This window comes from Podarcis gaigeae, assembly GCF_964106915.1.
Source record: "Podarcis gaigeae genome assembly, chromosome: 2".
In the NCBI taxonomy this organism is placed as follows: domain Eukaryota; kingdom Metazoa; phylum Chordata; class Lepidosauria; order Squamata; family Lacertidae; genus Podarcis; species Podarcis gaigeae.
The window spans coordinates 71,824,972-71,846,415 of NC_139679.1; the positions used below are offsets into that span (position 1 = coordinate 71,824,972).

Below are 21,444 nucleotides of genomic sequence, written 5' to 3' on the forward strand. Positions count from 1 at the left end.
GGCTGAACTCCTGAGTTGCTGCAGTTCTAGTAAGATTTTCCTCCCTGTTGTTACATCCACAGGTCCCAAGTCACATCCAGTTGTGCTTGGAGCTCAGAGCCAATGTTCTCACTGGAGCCAACTTCTGCATAAACAAGCTTAGGATGCTTTTCCAACTAATGTGCTTGGTTGCACATTTAGCTAACAATGCTTTCAGTTTGTACAGAAACCATAAAGCTCCCCCCCCTTAAGTTGATAATTTGAATTTCAAACAACCTTCCTAAATACCAAAAATGACACATTCTCAGTGTGTGTGTCCTTATGCAGCTAAGACAGCACCATCCAACACACACAGGAGGCAGGCTTTGGGGGAATCCCGGGGTTTGCAAAAATACAAAACGTATTTAAGAAAGAAACCCCAAAGGTGGGGCAGCCAGGAAGCGATCCACTGTGGCCACATCTATTAGAGAAGGTCAGGGCTGGCTGGGACCAGGAACAGGACGATCGCTACACATGACAAAATGTTGCTGCAGGTTTCACTTGCAGTTCCCTAAGCATTAGTCCTTTATAAATAGTAGCTCAAAGCTTATTTTTGGAAAGTCACCGTTTTGGCTGAACTCTATTTCTACAGGCGCAGTCATACTGCAGTGTAAGGTGTCGCTCCTGAAAGTGGCTGTTATTGAGGGATATTTTGGTATTGAGAGGCATCCCACCTCTACCCACCCGCGCCAGCCATTTTGGGAGGGTTAGAATTCGGGGTGTGTGTGGTAAAATTGGGAGATCGCTTTCTCGCTCGCCCCACTTATGTGGAGACCATCTTCCCCGCCATTTCATACGGTGAGTAAACAAGCGGCAAGCCTTTTGTTTCCCTGTCCTTAGTAAGGCCCGTTTATGTATTTGCAATAGGACCAAAAATAAGACCAGAATCCGCCTTGACTAGGCGCGTCTGGAGAGGGAGGGGCAGCGCCGGCTCCAAAGCGACGGGCGAGACGTTTCCCCATTCCTGTGTACAGTATATGCTTCCTCAACAGTAACCCTCACTGTGCCCAAGGAGACATAATACCAAGTAAATGCGCACAGGATCGCACCCATTACGTGCTTCGCTTGTTTCTCCAGAACGTGGCAATTCTGCAAAAAAGGCTTTTCTATAGACTGCATGTGAATTGCAATGTACCATTAAGGCGTGTGTTAGAAAGCCTACTTAATATCATTTCGCCATTATTATTATTTTTTAAAAATTAAACATCATCATGGTGCATTCACACGCTCCAGACCTCTGTTCAGCTCGCCGGCTTTATGAAATGGCCGTGATTGCCGGCGATGTAAATTTCACAAAATGGTTGTCTGCCCAGCGGGATCTTTGCAGTCGCTGCACATCACTTTTGCACGAAGAAAGCTCCGTGGCCGGCGGGGAGGAAACCCCGGGAGATGCTTGAGTCATGGGTCTACTTGGGAGCGACAAGCTTGCCGCGGTGGGTCTAGCTTCGCATCTCTGATATCCCATCACGAACATTTTTGGGCACATTCCCGCTCTTCGCCCTCCCTCCCCCACCCCGCGAAACGCAATAAACGAAGGTTGGGCTCCAGCACACCGACGCTACCCAGCAGGCCGCGCGGAGCTCAAGGCTGCCTCGAGCTCGCGGCTCGCTGGAAGCTTCCAGGAGGAGGAGCGAGGAGGCGGGGAGCGCGAGGGATTGTGGGTAGAAGACGGCGAGCTCCCCTTCAGCGCCATTTTGTGGTGTTTGACAGAAGCTGGTGTTGCTACTGCTGTAGCTGTTGTGGTGGCAGAGGCGGCCCTTGGCCCATTTCCCCTCCCCGGTAGGTACTGGAAATCGGGTTTCCGATGCGGAGACGGCTATATAGTCAGTAGAGAAGAACTCGGGAAGAGTCCTTAGTCTGATTTGGGAATAACGAATTAGATGATTATTTTTTTTTGCTCTTCATAAGACTTTTAAGCCGTAACTGGAGCCTCCTACAGCTTCAGAGGCGCCAAAGAGCGAGCGAGAGAGAGAAGAGGCGCCATAGGGAGCCCGGTTTTTTGGGGGGGGCGGAGGTGGGCGCGGCGGTTTGGAGTGCCAACCGTCCGCTTTCTCAAGCAGGGAAAGGCTTAGGAAATGCTTCTTCGGTGGGAAGGAGCTTCAGTTTTAGGTATCTTTTTAAATGCCTTTCCGTCCCTTCCTCCGAGTCGCCGCCTCCCCTTCATTGCGTTTGTGGCGAACTCCGCATAATTGCTATTGTGGTCCCTATTGTTGGTCGCCGCAGGTGTGGTTGCGTCCTGCGTTTCTCTCTCTCTCTGTCTGCTGCGGAATATCGGCCACCGTTTAACGCCGCCCTGTCAGCCAGTCTCTTGCAATGCCCAGCGGGAGGCACCCGTTGTAGAAAGGATTCTTCTGGTTTAATTTAACCAAGACCAGCGTGGCCATTCCGCTTCTGACTTCTCTATTCCTTCCCAACATAAGCGTACCTTAAGAGTCACTTTTTGTGACTATCTAAATATGTCTTTTAACACCTCTGCAGATAACCCTTTTACAGCGATTCCCTGATTATCTTGTTACTGTTTTTCTTTTTTGCTGCAGACATAGCATTAGGAGCGAGGGTACTGAAAGCCATTTTTTAGTTCAAAGTACGCTGTTGGAGGGGCATTCATTATTAGGGTGCCTGACCAGGTTTTTGTAGGCTTTACTTTGGAGCCTTGCATTTCTGCACTATGCTTTAAAAATGATCTGTTCGGTGTCTGCATTGATTGTTTTTTCTTCTTCTCCTAAATAGACAACTCAATTCACTAGAAGCAGGAACTGAAGGCAAGCCATGGGTTCTGACAAACGGTAGGCAAAAGCAAACATTGAAGTATTACATAATGGTGGCTGCAATTTCAGAAATGTAGATTGATAAAATATGAGAAAGACCTTTTTTCCCTGATGTGTTCCAGATCTGTGGTATATGAATGTATCTCTTTAGCAATCTTCAGGCGTTATTTGCATGATGGGAACATGTGTGGCCAGGGCGGCTGCATGGTCACTTGTTTAGCCCTGCCCCAAGTTGAATAGCCCCTGCTTCTGCCTTTTTGAAGCAGAGTGCCTATTTGCTCTACAGTATAAAAAACCTGGACAGTCAGGGTTCTAAATTGTGTACGAAGCTTGCATGCACCTCTTTGGATCACACCACATATCCATCTTGTTCAGCATCTTGTTTTTACAGTAGCCAGCAAAATGCCTGCGGTAGCTTGCAAGCAAGCACTTGGTTTTAGCAGCACTCTGCCCACATACGATCTTTGGCAACTGGTATTCAGAGGCATATTGCTTCCAGTGTCTTGAATTTGTTTAAATCTTTTTTTAAGCCTTCCAAGATAGCCCTTATTAGATCTTGTAGGAACAAATTCCATAGTTTTAAATGCTGTGGGGAAAAACATTTTTTATTGTCCAGAATTTTCCCACATTCAGTTTCACTGAATGATCCCAAGTACTGTGAGAAATGCTTTTCTCTATCCCCCTTCTGCACATCATTCATAATTTGGTATGCCTTTATCAGATCCTCCCTTACTTTCCCTTTTTAAATTTAAAAGGCCCCACATGTTGAAACCTTTCCTCTTAGGGGGTTGTTTCAACCCCATGATCATATTCAATCTCCCTTTTTCAGCTCTACAACATCCTTTTTAGGAACAGAAGCCATAATTGTACTCCATATTCTGTGTATGGTCAAACCAAAGATTCGTATAACCATATTATGATATTAATAGCTTTATTTTCAGTGACTTTCCTAATGATCCTTAATATAAAAATCAGCATTTTCACCGCTGCTGCACAACACACATTTTCATCAAACTATTCACTATTACCCCAAGGTCCTCTTCCCTGTCAGCTACTACCTGTTCGGATCCTATATAAACACATGTAAAGTTGAGATACTTTTTGCCCCAATGTAATTAATGAGCAAGCCAATGTAATTAATGAGCAAAGTCAAATAATTATATGGAGTAAGGTTTCTTTAAATAAGTAGAAGTCCTATCCAAATCAGAACAAAAAGGAACACAAACTTGGCAAAAATAAATGCAAATGGACAATGAGGGATGGAAAAAAGCACACTGCCAGTAGCCATAGATAGCCCTCTATGAATTTATGCTGATCCTTTTTTAAAGCCATCCCAGTTGGTAATCACTGCCTCCTGTGGAGAAAATTTTCTTTTGTCCCTTAGTGCAGGGGTCAGCAAGGTTTATCTTGCCTGGGCTGGATCAGTCCCGTGGAGATCCCTCCATGGGCCGGATTGTGGGTGCGCGTGAGCGCGCCCCCCTGCGATTTTCAGCGCCATGGAAGCGAGTCACCGCACTGTGGTAGTTTAGTGCGTGGGTGGGCAACTCGGTTCGGGGGCAGCTTATGGACCGGTCAAACGACCTTCATGGGCTTCTGGCCCATGGGCCTTAGGTTGCTGACCCTTGCCCTAGTGCCTAAAAAAATCTAAATCCCTCCTGTCATCACTTGTCTTATCCATGTATTGAGATTAATCGCCTGTGCCTGTCTAGCACATTGAATATGTAGCATTTCAGAGAAAGCTACCTTGAAGTTCTTAGCTTTCAATCTGCAACCAAGCAACCTAGAATACAATCCCTGCTTCAGAGTATATATCACAAGATGATGGGAGGACCTGTAATCTTTGAGTCTGGTCCTAAATGCACAACCCCTTTCGCCAGATGTCCTTGTGTGTTGATGCTTTCCCTGTATGTGTTCACTTTACACAGGTAAAGTAATAAAAGCTGCTTTGATTGTTTTGATGGAAAGGAAGAGTAAAAATGTGTTTAATAAATAAAAGTGTTTTTTATAAAGCACTTGAACCACTTTTGTGCATGTATTAACATAGAAAAACAGTTGTGTATTTAACATATTAAAGAAATACACAACACTAACACAACTAAAAATTAGCTAATACGTTAGTTACAAGAACCTGAGCAAGAGAGTGTACAATACTTAGGACCCAACTATTTGTATATTTTACCACACCAGTGTAAACAGTAAATAAGGACATATATCCCTGTAAATTTAAATCATCCCTGAAAGCTAACGATTTTGGAGTTCATTTTTTAACAAATAGATTTCTTATTTTTTGTCTTTATAAATGTTAAGTAAGATGCATATTAAGTATTTTTTTAGCATTCTAGCTATGTCCCAAATACTATAAAAATAAATCCCAAAAGGCAGGTAGGGAATTTGTTTTCCAGTGAAATGCTATTGAGATTCTAAAAGCAGTTAATGTAGCAATGATTTCTACAACTGTGTTCTCTTCTTAAGTAATTTACAGCACAATCCTGTACACATTTTCTTAAGTCCTATCTCCCCCAAAGCTTATTACCTAGCAATTGGTTGGGGATTGTAACTCTGAAATCTAAAATCCTGAAATAAGCTTTTATTTGTTAAGTGTAAAACAGCCAGGTTCCAACATTTACTTTTTTATATACATGCAAAAAGAGAGTGCAATTTTCATGCTGTCTTCTATAGCTATTTAGTCAGTCATCAATTAATTTGATTTTTTTTTTATAGAGGTAAAAATCACAGGAAAAAATACTTGATTTTTTTTTTTTTTTGCCATTTAACATTAGTTAGGATTTCTTAAAATGAATGTCTCCCTATAAAGTCACAAGTGAATAATAATTCTTATTAGTCAAAGTTGTACCTGAAATTACCCTGGGCCACCTTTATATATTCCTGGGTAGCTCTTTATGAAAAGGGAGAATCACATGCAAATTACAGACAGTGACCATTTTAGGCACATCTGATATGTTTGTGACTGCACACATGTGCATTGCGTTGAACCCAGAAGTAACACAAAAAGGGGTGGGGTGTTTGCAGGTTTTTTCAGTGGTGTTTCAAATATCGTATTGGCCTGAATATAAGCCTCACTTTCCCCCCAATTTCCAACCATGAAAAGTTTAAGTGCGGCTTAAATTTGCGACCTTACAAAAATTGGCTTTTATGATATCTCTGCTGAAACAGACATACGGTAAAACAGAACAGGTATGAGTCCCTGCTGAATTTTAAGGGAGTGGCTTATATTCGGGTATTGCCCCTCTCTCTCTCTCTCTCTCTCTCTCTCTCTCTCTCTCTCTCTCCCCCCCCCCCCAAATTTTAAAGGTGTGGCTTATATTTGGGCCAATACGGCATATGTGATTTCACTTTAAGGTGCAGTTACTTAGAATGTAGCCCCCACATAATTTGGGAGTTTCCTTGTATAGCCATGTGTTCTCTCTCTCTCTCTCTCTCTCTTTTTTTTTTTTTTAAGCCATTGTACTATGATGTCCCAGTGTGGCTGGGGCTACTTGGGGCTTTATTTGATTGTTTTTTGCATAACCCTGCTGACCCTGTTAAAAGCTTTGCTGATTAATTACATTTTTCAAGCTGTCTGACTTGACCAACTCTTTGTGTAGTGTGAGCAGAACTGAACGGAGCGGAAGATACGGCTCTATCATAGATAGAGATGATCGTGATGAGCGGGACTCCAGAAGTCGTCGACGGGATTCTGACTATAAAAGATCTAGCGAGGAGCGCAGAAGTGACAGATACGATGATTACCGGGATTACGATAGTCGGGATTATGATGGCAGAGATTATGATGGTAGAGATTATGATGGTAGAGATTATGACAGTCCTGAGGTGAGCGTAATGTCTGTGTACATGGAAAGTTTTGAACAACACATGTTTTAACTTTGGTTACTGTTATGTAGAAATGGGAAACAGGTGGCCCTCCAAATACTCTTGGTTAGCATTTTCCATCATCCTTGACCATTGTCCATTCTGGCTGGGACTGATGGTGATTGGAGAACCTCGACTGTTGGAGGGCTACAAGTTCCTTATCCCTGGCATAATGAGTGTTTTTGTATTGTGCTGTTTCCTGTGTTAATAAATGGTACACTTCCTAGCTTTACTTACTATATGGAGCTCATATGGTCAATATTTTTTCTGGATACTGTAGAAAGTAAACGTTGGATCCCATGTTTCTCAAGCAAAGAAAGGATTGTTTGAATATGAATTGAATGATTTTCACAAGTCCTGATTTTTTTTTAATGGATAAACTGCTATAGAGTCAGCTTGCTAAAACACATGCTTACTTGGCAGAGAGAGCGTGAACGCGAGCGGCGTAATAGTGACAAATCAGAAGATGGGTATCATTCTGATGGGGACTATGGAGAGCATGACTATCGAAATGACAATGATGAGAAAGAAAGCAAGACCATCATGTTGCGTGGGCTCCCTATCACTGTTACAGACTATGATGTAAGTAATACTTAACTATTGTCTTTAGAATATTTGGATTGCATTAGAATAAATGCTGAAACAGCTTATATAATCTTGAAAAGCACTCAATTTTTAATATTAATAGTTTTTTAAAAAATTAAACTTGCATACAGATTCGCGAGATCATTGAGTCCTGTGAAGGCCCTCGGCCTGCGGATGTGAGGCTGATGAAGAGAAAGACAGGTGAGAGTGTTAACCTATTTTTTGGGCAGTACCTTCCTCTTCCCCAGGCCTAAAACGTTTTCCCCACACCTGCAAGTACAATCAGAATGAAAGGTTTGCCATGGGTAAGGAATTTAGCCTTTTGAAAGGCTATAGATAGTGGAAGAAGCCTTCAGATTTTTATATATTAAAGGGTATGGTAAGTAACACCTACTGTTAATTTGTTTTTAAACTTTAGTAGTTCATTGCATGGTTACCTTTAAACATGGATCCCATTCAGGTGTTAAGGCAGCTTGGTTTCCTTGCCATGGCAAAACAAGAAGCAAATTCAGAGTTGACGTCGCATTTATAAAACTGCTTTGTCATGAAGTAATGAAGCAGTTGGAGAGAGATTCACCTGTTTTAAAGGAACTGACTAACACAACTATCCCGTCTATATCTGAATGCTGTCTCTAGGTGTAAGCCGTGGTTTCGCCTTCGTGGAGTTTTATCACTTTCAAGATGCTACCAGCTGGATGGAAGCCAATCAGGTTGCTTCACTCACAAAGTCTAGATTATTCCTGAAAATGGAACAAGTCTGTACAGTTTTTAAAAAGGAATAAATGAAAGGCTGAAGGAGTGGTTTGTTCCAAAACCATGACTTCCTAAAGATTAAAAGCTTTGTATATGTTAAAATTTCCGAAATGTGTTATAGCGCTAGAGAGCCCCAGTAGATTTGCCAAACTGCCTGTTATAAAACCAGCAGATTACTATTCTGATAATAACGTAGCATTTTACCTGACTGATTTGGTCTCTAAACATTATTTCCATAGTAACTTCTCAAGTTTCAAACCATACAGGCTTTTCTGAATGCAGTAATACTGTATGTGCTTTATGCTAGCACTAGCTGTGAAAGGGCAGTCTATTAAACTGCAGCTGCACTTTTATAGTAACGCATATGCCTTTTCAATATTACTTAACAAATGAAAGTGGAACATTGTGGAGTATTACTAATGTAATCAACAAAAAATTGTAATTAAAATATCTCCCTGCTCATTTCCAGTGCATTGGTATGCTTCTGGATTACTAATACTTCAGTTTTTCATAGCAAAACTTCTCTCCCACTGAATTGCTGTTAAGCTAGACCTATGCAGCTGGTGGAGATATTAAAAATCTATAAAGAGCAGAAATACAATTATTGTGGCTTAAAAACCAAGATTGAAAATGCATCTTTTGCTGAATTTTTCCACTTCTGACATCCAATAACCAGAAGTATAATGAGTATTTCTCTGGACTTCAAATCATGGGCAACCACCACAACACTTAAGCTGAAAGAGTACCTAATCCTTGCATGCATTAAATGACTTTTATGGTGTTCATAGCATGCATTGGTGGCGCAGATGGGTGCCTGAATTAACATTAACTGGATTTACTAGTAAACTCTGCACAATTTTTAACATATACAAAGCTATATCAGTATTCATCTTACTGAATAAATTTCAAATTCACTCCAAAAAAATAACCACACATCCTCTAGCATTAGGGAAAAGTAGTCAAGTCTCCCCAGTGGCCCTGTTGCTAACTGTCAGACAAACATGATTTAGTGTAAATATGCCAGCAACTTGTGTGTGCATAACCCAGTTTGCTCTGGGTCCTTCAACCTTCCCCTTACTTGCCTACTCTAGCAATAAAAGGATGAAATCTGCACCCTATAAGTTTCTTCATGCCATTTATATTTAGAACTTTATTTTCTGACGTAATTTAGCTAAAAATTAGGTTTAACATACACATCTTGACATACTTAAAGGTGCATCTCTCTGAATGAATAGCTGTTAATGGCTTACAGAAATTAGGGGAGGGATAGGGGAACTATGTATATGTAGGAATCAATAAAGATTAAGTTGAGAAACTTGGCTTCTTCGTATACATTTAAGCAGCTAATCGTTTATAGCGTCAGTCTAACTTTGAAGGGGCACTGAGAGCAAATGAACTGGTACCCTATTGTGAAATTTCAGTAGCATTGTAGTTATTTGAAGAAAGCTACTATCTGAAGAATGCAAATTTCTTACACAAGCTTTTATGTGAACCGATGAATTAGTCAAAAAAGATTCATACTGAACGTGTGTTCAGTTCATGACCTTTTGTTCAGCCTCCAGGAAGCTAACCAGGGTCCTCTTGGGAGAAATTACTGTACTTTCAAGGGGCGCTTCATGAAGAAAGCAACTGAAAATCCATTTGTTTTGAAGTTTTAAAATTCTAGGGTGTTTGGAGTTGGGAAAGAAGTGAAGCAATCACTTGACAATATTTTTAAAAGCGTGTTGCTATGCCAGTAGGACTCGGTCTCCTTTGAGACATTTCCTGGTTCCATGTCAGCGCTTAGTTTTGGCAGCTTGATCAACACTCCCTGATTTCGTTTACTTTTACTGCACATCCCATTTTCTTACTGCCCGTGTCCTGCAGGATTGAATGGGCAGAGTGTAGGAGGCGGTGGTTGGTTCTCTACGTCCTCCCCATATGTTGTCCATTTAATTCATGAGCACTGAATCCTCCGAAGTGTGCTCTGCCATGGGAAAATGGACATCTGTGCCGTGATACAGGAATAACTAAATGTGCTTTTTTTGCAGAAAAAACTGTTGATTCAAGGGAAACAAATCGCAATGCACTACAGTAATCCCAGGCCTAAATTTGAAGACTGGCTTTGCAACAAGGTAAAGCAATGTTTCACATCTTTCCTAGTTGCTCTTTAACTTCATTAATCATTATTGACTACACCCATGGAAGTGACTTAAATTTTAGTAACATTTAAAATTCAGAGTTATTACAGCAAAATCTAAATAAATTATAGGGCTTGCCACAAACAAGTACAAACAGTTCAGCAAGATTATACATACCCAGGGAATGATCTGAAGGTGTGTGAGGCCATTCCTTGCTGAAGCTAAGCAGGTCTCTGTCTAGTATTCAGTGCCTGGTTTGGTGACTTTTCTGGGAACCACTAGTGTACTTCCCTGGGTTCCACATTGGAAGAAAAGTGGGAGATAAATATGAGAAAATAGAAAGGTTAACAAACTTTAAAGGCAAAAACCACTGATTATTGGCTTCATGTAGAGATGGTACGGTGTTCTAAAACGATGAGAAATTCTGTGTGTTTTCCCTTCTCTGCTCTTAATGCACGTTCCAGGGCTATAGACCCATGTAGCTGATGGAACTGTGAGCTCTAGCTCTTCTCAACACTGAACAATGTTTACTCCAAATTCAGTGATTCTGTAATATTTCAATAGAAAGATGGGCATTGCCAAGAAAATGCTATAGAGGATAGGCTAGTTTATTTTATAGAGGCTACTTGCAGAATTGCTATTTGTGTGAACGGATAAAGTTTGTTGAGACTGGTATCTGAAGGCTGCAGATTATGATTATATGTGGTAACAGTTTCACTTTAAATTAATTGGTATAGATGTGGTATGCTACAGCAAGCTTCATCAGCTGAATGATCTAAAAATGTAATGGATTTGTTTGTTTGTTAGTGCTGCCTTTACAACTTCAGGAGGCGTCTAAAATGCTTCCGTTGTGGAGCAGATAAATTTGGTAAGTTCTATTTGAGTAACTTAAACTAAAGATATTTTTATTTCACAATTATAAATTATGCATGTTATTCTTACTCTGACATAGTAGAGGCGTCTTGCTGTAACAACCTAAGTTACTGCATGATTAAAATTATTTTTTCTGATTTGCAATAAAGATTCAGAACAGGAGGTACCACCTGGAGGACCAGAGGCTGTTCAGTCTGTAGACTACTACTGTGATAGTGAGTAAAGTCTCAAGTCTTCTGTTATACTGTTGGATTGGTCGACCAAGGTGTGTGTTGCAAGACAAAGTCCATTTCCTGCCAAGATCCCCATAGATTTGATTCAGTATTTTCATTTCAGAAGAGTAGACCATAGGGCAGAAATCCAAGGTGCTGAAGCACAGTAACCCAGAGATTTATAAGAAGTATTGATATCGTTTTAGCTCAGGACACTTGAAACCCAAATATAGCCCTCACAGCTGTTGCAGGGCTTTCTTTACCCCATTCTTTTCCCCGCCTTCCTCAGTCTTCAAGCATGCTTTTCTCTGTTGATGTTTTTTAGTACATTACTCTTCTTTTTCTTTTTCATCAGTGGCTCAAGTTTTAAAATGTTCTCAGATTTCAAAAAGCTTTGCTGCAGATTTTGTAAGCTATTCTTGGTAAATAAATTTTCTAATTATGAAATGTTGAGCATAATAAAACATTTTGGCACTTGGAGAATTGGTTTTCTCTATGTTTTCCCTTCACTCACTGCCTCTCCCTCCCCTTTTTGGGTCCCTTTCTGTAGACAAGAACCCTCCCCCCCCCTCATTGTTTCCTCCCCTGCAATCATGTCATTTCCTATAAGACTTTATTCTCTTTATTGGGTTCTTCCTGCTCCCCATTCTTAGTACATATAGGAAAGGCCTCCTATCTAGCTTTATATTTATATTAAGAAGTTCTAACATACAGGCAACAACCGATTTATGTGATTCCAAGGGACACACGCCCGCCCCAGAAATCGCTAGAAAAGAGGGGGTGGCGCAAGCTTATACACACTCCACCATTGTGTACAATAACCCAGAACACAACTCCCACATAAATCAGGGGTTGCTTGTACTCATATTTAAAACTACATCTTACTAATGTATTCCTGTGATAGTGAGTGTAACATATAAATGACTAGGTTATATTCATATACCTTAGGTGTTATTACAAAATATTAATACAATATTTTTTAATTTATGAATTTGGTGTGTTCTTACACTAAAGGGTAATATATGGAGCATCTTGTAATAACTTGTTATTTGTTCTCCTAGCTCTTATTCTCAGAAACATAGCCCCTCACACAGTAGTGGAATCGATCATGACAGCGCTATCACCATATGCTTCACTGGCAGTAAATAACATTCGACTTATTAAAGACAAACAGACCCAACAGAATAGAGGCTTTGCTTTTGTACAATTGTCTTCAGCAATGGTGAGAACATACTTTATTTCACTTTGATACTGAATTTCGTATGTGGTCACTGGAAAAAAGTAAAAGTATTCCAGTTCAGTGAGATGTGCAGCATCTTGAGCAACTGCACCTTCTCTAGCTTTGTAGAGGTAGTGGAATTAAAGCAACTTTTGGAGGATCATCTTATTGAAGTACCACATTTATGGCTTACATAGTACTAGATGAGTGGGCAAGACACTTATTAAATGTGGTGAGAAGGGTACAGCGTTTGGTCATTTTATCAGTCAAAGGCATTGTATCAGGCCATTAATACTCATAATAGGACAAAATCTTGTGTAAAGGTATGCAGCCCACGTGATGTGCCTGCCTAGCTCAGTGCCCTTCTGAGCAATAATTTTGTGTTTTAATTTGAGCTTTATCCAATACCTGTAATTTCTTTCTAGGATGCTTCTCAGCTGTTGCAAATTTTGCAGAGTCTTCAGCCACCTCTTAAAATAGATGGCAAAACAATTGGTGTGGATTTTGCCAAGAGTGCCAGGAAGTGAGTTTCATTAACTGCTGCTCTTTCATATTTAAAATGTATGTCAAATTTTCTCCAAATGGTAAATAATTGGAAATTGGTATTGCTGCTATATTTGCAAATGTCAGTGATAAAACAGAAATAAAAAGGTGTTTTGAAGCTTTTTATGATAGCAGGTTGTCTGTGAAATGTTCTTAGATGTTTTTCTTGTTTTTAGGGATTTGCTTCTCCCAGATGGTAATCGTGTCAGTGCTTTCTCTGTTGCTAGTACAGCCATTGCTGCAGCCCAGTGGTCATCAACCCAGGTAGGGGATCTGAGTCTAAAATTGATTGTTGTAAATGACCTTGCCTTATTCCATCAATTTAAGAGCCATCTAAACAGCCTTTGTGTTTGGTTTGGTTTGGTTTATTTACTTTACCATATCCTTTAATTTATAGCCTCAAAGTGGAGAAGGTGGAGCAGTTGAATTCAACTACCTCCAGCTGGGACAGGATGGCTATACCCAGTACACTCAGGTACGCATGACTAATATTATCTTAGGTTCACAAGTGAACGGAAATAAATTTGTCAGAAAGTTTCCTTTCTTTTCCCACCCACTCCAAAAAGCCCATCCAGGACTATGAAATCGGGGGCAATGAGCTTCTCGGAGGATAATGAATCATCCCAAAATCGGATTGGGCTCTTCCCCAGTTTTGTTTTGTTTTTTTGCAGTTAAGCTGAGCCTTAGACAGCATCATCTATAAGATTCCCCAACCCTCCAGGAGGCAGAAATCATCATCATTGTTATTCATTTCTTTTCTATACCACTTTATATTTTAAACAAGGGGGAATCTCAAAAGCTGTTTACAACACATTAAAACATCAAATAAAACAATCCAGAATCAAACATTACTGAAGAAAGTCAAAGTATACATTCAAAACAACATAACAAGAAACTGAAGATTTCAAAGTAAAGCATTACAAAGGCAGTAAACCACAGAATGCAAATTTAAAGCAACAAAAATATCTTAAACGTTTTGTAAGAAAACATTGCTAAAGGAAGTCAAATGTAAAATGCACATTTAAAACAGCATAATTAACAAGAGAATATCTTAAGCATAGAACGTATCCTGCCAAGGGTGGTTCATGGTGGGCGGTAGCTGTAGCAGCTCAGGCCTGATGACCCTGGGTCTGCACTAAAGAGAGAATCAAAATGGTCTCCGACCTCTTCAGCAGCCTCAGCTTTTTGTAGCTGGAGTCAGTCAAGGCCCGCCCTCCCAAAGCTGGGTGGAAAAAATTCCACAGGGCAGGGAGCATGACTTCCAGGACTTTTCTTCTATAAATTTATTTCTGTTAGGAGCCAAGCCTGTATATTTATATTATGTACCACACAAGTAATTTTGTCTTAATTCTTTGCATAGTGTTCACAGGATTATCAGCAGTTTTACCAGAATCAAGCAGGAACATTGGACACAGATACAGCTACAATATCAGGTAACAGTTTCCTCTTCCTATTACTGTGGTAAAATTCTACTTACCTATGTTCCTGTGCAAGAGCTGTATGGAATATTCAGTGCTGGTCTCTGCATTCAGTAGAGTGGCATACAAGGGTAAACAATGAGTTTGTGCATTTGAACAGTCTAGAAAATCTAAATGCTCTAGTTCAGGCATGGCCAAACTTGGCCCTCCAACTGTTTTGGGACTACAATTCCCATCATCCCTGACCACTGGTCCTGTTACCTAGGAATGATGGGAGTTGTAGTCCCAAAACAGCTGGAGGGCCAAGTTTGGCCATGCCTGCTCTAGTTGAGTAACAAAGTGCTATTGTAGTTTTTCAGATTGCTTTGCTGAACTTTTAATAACTCTATTGCCAGGTACTCCAGTGACAAGTGCTACTACAGCAGCTGTTGTTTCCCAGAGTCCTCAGTTATATAATCAACAGAACAGCTCTCCCGATTCTCCGGTAAATATAATCTGTATTCTGTTGGAGTGAGATTTTATCTTATAATAATTTGGAAGGTACATTTGGCTGAAAGATATTGGTGTGGCTTAGTAAAGCTTGCATGTATAAATTCCATTTTGGAAGTATTGACCTGTTCATTTAAGGCAGCCTTCAAGATCTAGTGAACTCCAGATGTTTTGAACCTCAGCTTCAGTTAACTGCTTTTGGGCATGCTGATTTGGCTGGTGGGAATTGTAGTTAAAAAACCATCTGGAGGGCACCAGGTTGAGGGGGTCTGAGTGTAAGTGTTTTTATGTTAAGTTACTGAACAGTTGCAACTTTTAAAGATCCTATTTTTAAATTGTCCCCCCCCCCCCCCAGACTCATGTAGCACAGCCAGGCACTAGTGCGCAGGTGCCATCAGCATCTTCAACTGGCGTGGTCCCTGGCACTAAGTATGGTAAGCAAACTTCCCTTCCAATGATCAATGGAAATAGACAGCAGTTTACACTCATATGTATTGATAGTGCTCATTTTTAGGACAAAAGTAACCATGTGGGTAGGATGAACTTGTTTTTAATCGGCTGTAGTGTTTTCCTGAAGTGAGAATATCCAAGACCTTTGGGGGTTGGGAGGCAAAATGAAAGGGCAGAGGCACTGCTGGAAGGAAATGAGTGATACAGAAAACAGGTAAAAGGGAGTTGAGAACGATTATCAGAATTGCTATGAGCAGAATTCCAGATGATGCCTGTGGGTGTCTCAGACCTAGGGTTGATCGAGACTAGTTCATTATGAGCAAGTTGGCCAGACAACTGCTGCTTTATCATATTTACTGTTGCGATTTGTGGTTTTCTTGACATCTACTAAGTAATGGTGATTTAACACACGCAGATAATAATAGCTCACATTTCTAAATTTTCAGCTGTTCCAGATACTTCTACATACCAATATGATGAATCATCAGGTTTCTATTATGATCCTGTAACGGGGCTCTATTATGATCCAAACTCCCAGGTAAACAGTGCTCGCAGCTCTTTTTAACTAAAAATAACATGGGGTCATAACCTGTGCCAAATCGTGCATACCTTTTGGAAACAGAGTGTCAGAGTAATCTGTTTCCCAGGCCTTGAACAGTTACTGTCAGTGGAGAGTACTGTGGTAGAAGTACCAATTGCCAACTTGGTATTAATTTGCAGTAGTGACATGTGCATTCATGCATGTGCTGTTCACAGGCTGCCATATAGCCATTTGATAGGTATGTCTTTCAAATCTTTGGTATTATCTGACACAATCTGAAGAAGTGTGCAGGCACATGAAAGCTCATACCAATAACAAACTTAGTTGGTCTCTAAGGTGCTACTGGAAGGAGTTTTTTTATTTTATCTGAAACAATGTTTGCACAGACAATATTTCAGAAGAGTTGCATATGAGGAAATTTATTTTTTTGAAAGGTAACTTGATGTATAGGATATAAATATGAATTGATACGGATTTTCCCCTCCTCAGTACTACTACAATGCGATAACACAGCAGTATCTTTACTGGGATGGTGAGAAAGAGACCTACATGCCTGCAGCAGAAGGTACATCTTACCATCAGAATAATGCATCTTCCACAAAAGAAGGGAAAGAGAAGAAAGAGAAGCCCAAGAGTAAAACAGCTCAGCAGGTGATGATCAGAATGACAGCTTTAATTGATAAAATCAAAGTTTGCATGTTTGAACACAAAACACTTTTTACTTAAATCACGTAATGAAAATTGCATGTCTTATTAACAGTATTAAGTGAAAAACTGGATAGCTTACAAGTATTTGGCACCATAAGCAGGCAGGTGTGGTTACATGTTTACACTATCAGTGGGTCCCAATATGCTCAAATCACTAACAGGATGACACCTCTTGTGAACCTAGGCAATTTAGTAATATAACCTTTAAATGACGAACTAAACACTTAAGTTGGTTATGTAAAGATTTTCAAATACATGTCTTTTCACACTAGTTTGATAACTCATTTGACAAAATTGAGTTGCATGTGAATAACCTGAAATCTATAGGTGCGGAAAATGTGGTATTGTATGCAGATACTAAATTTGATTTGTTTTATTGGTATAGACTTAATTTATGTCAATGTTTTCCTATTTAGATTGCTAAAGACATGGAACGTTGGGCTAAGAGTCTAAACAAACAGAAGGAGAACTTCAAGAATAGCTTTCAGCCTCTGAATGCAAGGGAGGAAGAAAGACGAGAATCTGCAGCAGCTGATGCTGGCTTTGCTCTTTTTGAGAAAAAGGTAAAGGTTGGTAGGATTTAATATCTTAAAAGGATATTGTATACAGTTTTTGGGCTTAACAGTTCTTTCTTTCTTCAGGGTACCTTGTCTGAGAGACAGCAGATAATAACAGAAGTTATAAAGAATGGTGGTGAAGATGATAACCCACTGAAAGTGAGTGAATAGAAACTTGCACTGACATTAGTGTTGTCTAAGGTTTTTGTTAACATGCCTAATTCATAAATATGTTTTGGCGAGTGCTTTCTTTGAGCTGTGAAACACGTGTTCTTTTTGTGATGGAGCAAGAATCAGAATTGATTTTTTTTGCAAGCTTATATTTAGTGGTCAGTCTTATTTCAGCTAAACATGTTAATTAATTAGGCTTCTGTGTCCTTTATGCAATAATTTAGAAGTTTGCAGACAGAGGTACTGAAAATAGGAAGGAGTATTTTGGGACCCTTTTAATCTCTGGAGTTGCAAAAGGGCTGTTGGCCATTGTGATGAAACTTTGTTGGTCTTAGCTGGGAAACTGATCTTTACAGTAACTCCTTTCTTTTTAGGGTGTTCCTTCTAAAAAGGAAGTAAAGCAACACCTGAGAGTTATGGGATATGGGACATTCAGTAGAGTTCTAATCTTGTCAGGAAAACAAATGGAATTTACACGTTCATAGGGTGCCTCTTTGTCAGGCATGTTGAGCTGTAGAACAGCAGTGGCCTGAGGTTTCCTATATCAACCCTCTAGTAGCCTGGTAGAGCCCATAACAATCTACTGTCTATCACCTGCCCTTTAGTGTGATAGAACTTGGCAGCTTGTATTTATTGGGCTAAAATGACATTACTCCTCTTCCAGCGTGGATTGGTGGCTGCTTATAGTGGAGACAGTGATAATGAAGAGGATTTCTTGGAAAGGCTGGAAAATGAAGAAGAAAAACTAACAGACTGGAAAAAAATGGCCTGTTTGTTATGTAGAAGACAGTTTCCAAATAAAGAAGCTCTAGTCAGGCACCAACAGCTCTCTGATCTTCATAAGGTAATCAACTTCTTCAAACAATAAACTCAATATTGCAGAATTTTATAGTTGCCACCCAAAATAACTGAATATCAACTTGTTCTCTTGGCTTGGCGCGGGGGCGGAAGCATGGAAAGTTGTCAAGAGGATTCTAGACAAGTGGAGAGTTTCTCTTTTCCCTCTGTAGTTCGAACCTTGTCGTCTTAATTATAGTTACTTATATCTCACCTACTAAGTAATACTAAACTCCATTTTAAAAAGCACAATAAGGAATATCAACATAAAAAATGTTAGTATTTTTTCCACAGGGTAGTTGATGTTAGAATGGCTCTGGCTTTGCGGGGTGGGGGGCAGTAGTGAGCTGGAGCGCATTCTTAATATTACTATGCCTGTCTATGTCTCCTGTTGGGATACTTCCCACAGGGTTGTATCCCACATGATTGGGGGGGGCACAAATTTTGTCTGTCTTTTTAGATACACAAAATAGTATGTGGCATTGAGCTTCTCACTTGCAGTGTTTTATTACTTATGGATATTTCTTGTTAGGAATAAAACCGTGAGGTAGTCTTAAATCAGAAAATATTTTTTAAAAAAATAGCTTCCTGTGCCAGTCTCAATTATTCAATTTTGATGATTGTTTTTTCCTATAAAGCAAAACATGGACATCTACAGGAGATCGAGACTATCAGAGCAAGAGCTTGAAGCCTTGGAAATGCGTGAGAGAGAGGTAAGTGGTATGTAAACAAGACAATAGATTTTGAGGTGTTAATTCAGCACCCAGGCAACCATTCCACAAGCATTCTGTTGCGATCCCTAAGATTTGGGTTAATTCTATTGCTTTCAAAAAGAAATTGGAATGATAGAAATGCAAACTATGGTTCTCAAAAACGAAATAATTAAAAGATGGGAAGTCCTGGATTGAAACTTGGTAGTTGAAAAAATCTCAAGGGGAAGGAATATATCTTGCCAACCCCTGACATTTAGGAACTTCCAGTGTCCTAGTTTTCTGCAACACAGAAAAAAATACATCTCGTTCACATGTGTCTTTTGGGGTGGGGAATAAAGATTTTAGATCAACTACTTCTGTAACCAAAATCTGCAGAATGATTGCCATTCATGTACTTTATGTATTAACTGTTGCAATCTGGTTCAGAACTTTTTGTTGTGCCCCCTTTATTTTGTCAGCGTTAAAAATGGGCAACAATTCTTAATTCTGAAAGTTGAATCTAGTAGCAATAGAGTGGGATCAGTCTGTATGATGTGTACCCGTTCTTTCTCTTTTTCTCCACTGTTTGGATATTGTACTTGACTCTCTTGCGTTCTATGCTGCCTACATCAATAGATGCCACATTGTTTTGCTACTTAGAAGCAGAAGGGTACTAGAGTATGTCCTGGGGTTGACAATGAGTTCAGAAGTTGATGAAATTGATATAATTTCAGATGAAATACAGAGACAGAGCAGCTGAAAGACGTGAGAAATACGGCATACCAGAGCCACCAGAGCCAAAGCGGAAAAAAGTGTTTGATGCAGGCACTGTGTATGTATTTGAAATACTTTACCATTTTACATTTAAATTAAATTCTCTAAATTTTCCTTAGTTTAACTGTGTGTTTGTTTTTTAGGAATTATGAACAGCCCACAAAAGATGGCATTGACCATAGTAATATTGGCAACAAAATGCTTCAAGCTATGGGCTGGAGGGAAGGTTCAGGATTAGGAAGGAAATGTCAAGGTATCACAGCCCCCATTGAGGTAAGCAGGGAGGAGTTGTATATGGTTATCATCCTAGATAGTTGAAAAGTGGTTTAAAAATCTGAATTACACTTAAGTACACAATCTTAAACATGCCCACGCTTCCATCTCTCTTGAATGGAGGAGAGATGCTCAGAACAAGTGTGGCAGTGACAGATTTAGGTGACTTTTTCCCATTGGGGGACACACTTGCTCACACCATTTTGTGCTCCTGTTTCTTTCTGCCTTTATGGATGTGACAGCCATTTTGTGTTACCCATGGCAGATGTTTTCTGAATAACACTCATGGCACTTTCCAAATGTGCCCACTGGCCCAAAAAAAGGTTGCTGAATTGGGACAGCATACCTGAGGAATATTTTTTTTGGGGGGGTGGATCATACTTGTTTGGCTGAAAAGTGAGTTTAAATTATTTTTCAGAGGTGGGGTGTTCTTCTCCCATTGAGACTTGTGATGAATGAAACGTAACTTCTGTGGTCATGTTTGTTTTGCTGCTACTAAAATACCTGTGCTTCTTTGCAGGCTCAAGTGAGAATGAGGGGAGCTGGGCTAGGAGCAAAAGGTAGTTCTTACGGTGTCTCTACAGCAGACTCTTACAAAGATGCAGTACGGAAAGCTATGTTTGCTCGATTCACTGAAATGGAATAAGCACCGTCCATCTTGGAAGCAGAAAAGCATGAAACATCTCACCCTATTTTCCCCCAAACAGACTGTTAAAAACCTTATGACCTTGGAGGCATTGCAGTTACTTTAGTTATGGCTTGAGGTTAACTATTTCTAGTGTCAGGATTTCCATTAATTCCAGCGTGTAATGCATCTCTTTGTGGATCATAAAACACAAAGCACCACAGCTTCATGTTGGAAGAACCATAACTAGATTAAAAGGGGGTGCTGGATCTTTATACATTTTTGTATATAGTGTAAATTTATGTGTCGTGCTATTAAATTTGTGTAGTCAAAAACCCACACCTGTCCTGTGGAGCAGTTGAGGAAGTGTTAATGTGATTTTACACTGTTATATCTGCCTACTTTGTACTGTTTCTCATTTTTGGCAAAACTTTCCTGTATATTTTGTAAGATATGTCTTTGTATAGTTTTTTTTGAAGATTTTGATTATAGATGCCAGTCCAGGCTTCTTTCAAGAAGAAATAAAGCCTAAACCAAATTTTGTTTCTCAGTGGGGAAAGTTGATTTGTGGCAAAGAATAAGTGACAATGTCTAACTACCTGTTTGCTGATGATAACAAATAGATAAAATACCTTTGGTCCTGCTCTGAAGTATTGAGAAAAGGATGTATGTATGTATGTATGTATGTATGTATGTATGTATGTATGTATGCAAAAAATGGCACCTACTGCCCTAGTTCCCATGACACCAGCAGTCCTGTTGACAACACTAACCAAGTTATTTGAGCTCTTATCACATAATTGGGGTTGTGTTACGGGAATATATCCATCTGGGGATTAACAAATAAGAAAGATTTAGGAAGACTGCAAGTGTGCCAGCAGAACTCCAGTAAAAGAAATGGGTCAGGATCCTATGCCCAAGCAACTATATAGCCAGTCCCCTACTGCC

General features: G+C 39.9%; 1 protein-coding gene across 1 annotated transcript; it reads left to right on the forward strand.

Annotated features, from left to right (window-relative positions):
• The first annotated feature begins 784 nt into the window (after positions 1-784).
• On the forward strand, positions 785-21,034 carry RBM5 (RNA binding motif protein 5). The gene is made up of 26 exons (XM_083726534.1): positions 785-816; positions 1,332-1,797; positions 2,749-2,804; positions 6,392-6,617; positions 7,080-7,238; positions 7,373-7,442; positions 7,878-7,951; positions 10,025-10,108; positions 10,922-10,982; positions 11,137-11,202; positions 12,261-12,421; positions 12,844-12,941; positions 13,138-13,225; positions 13,359-13,436; positions 14,322-14,394; positions 14,775-14,863; positions 15,224-15,302; positions 15,765-15,856; positions 16,349-16,510; positions 16,984-17,130; positions 17,209-17,283; positions 17,960-18,139; positions 18,771-18,845; positions 19,559-19,656; positions 19,742-19,871; positions 20,392-21,034. Exons 3-26 carry the CDS (start codon positions 2,788-2,790, stop codon positions 20,515-20,517), a joined length of 2,508 nt encoding a protein of 835 aa, XP_083582660.1. The 5' UTR covers positions 785-816; positions 1,332-1,797; positions 2,749-2,787; the 3' UTR covers positions 20,518-21,034.
• Positions 21,035-21,444: the final 410 nt, after the last annotated feature.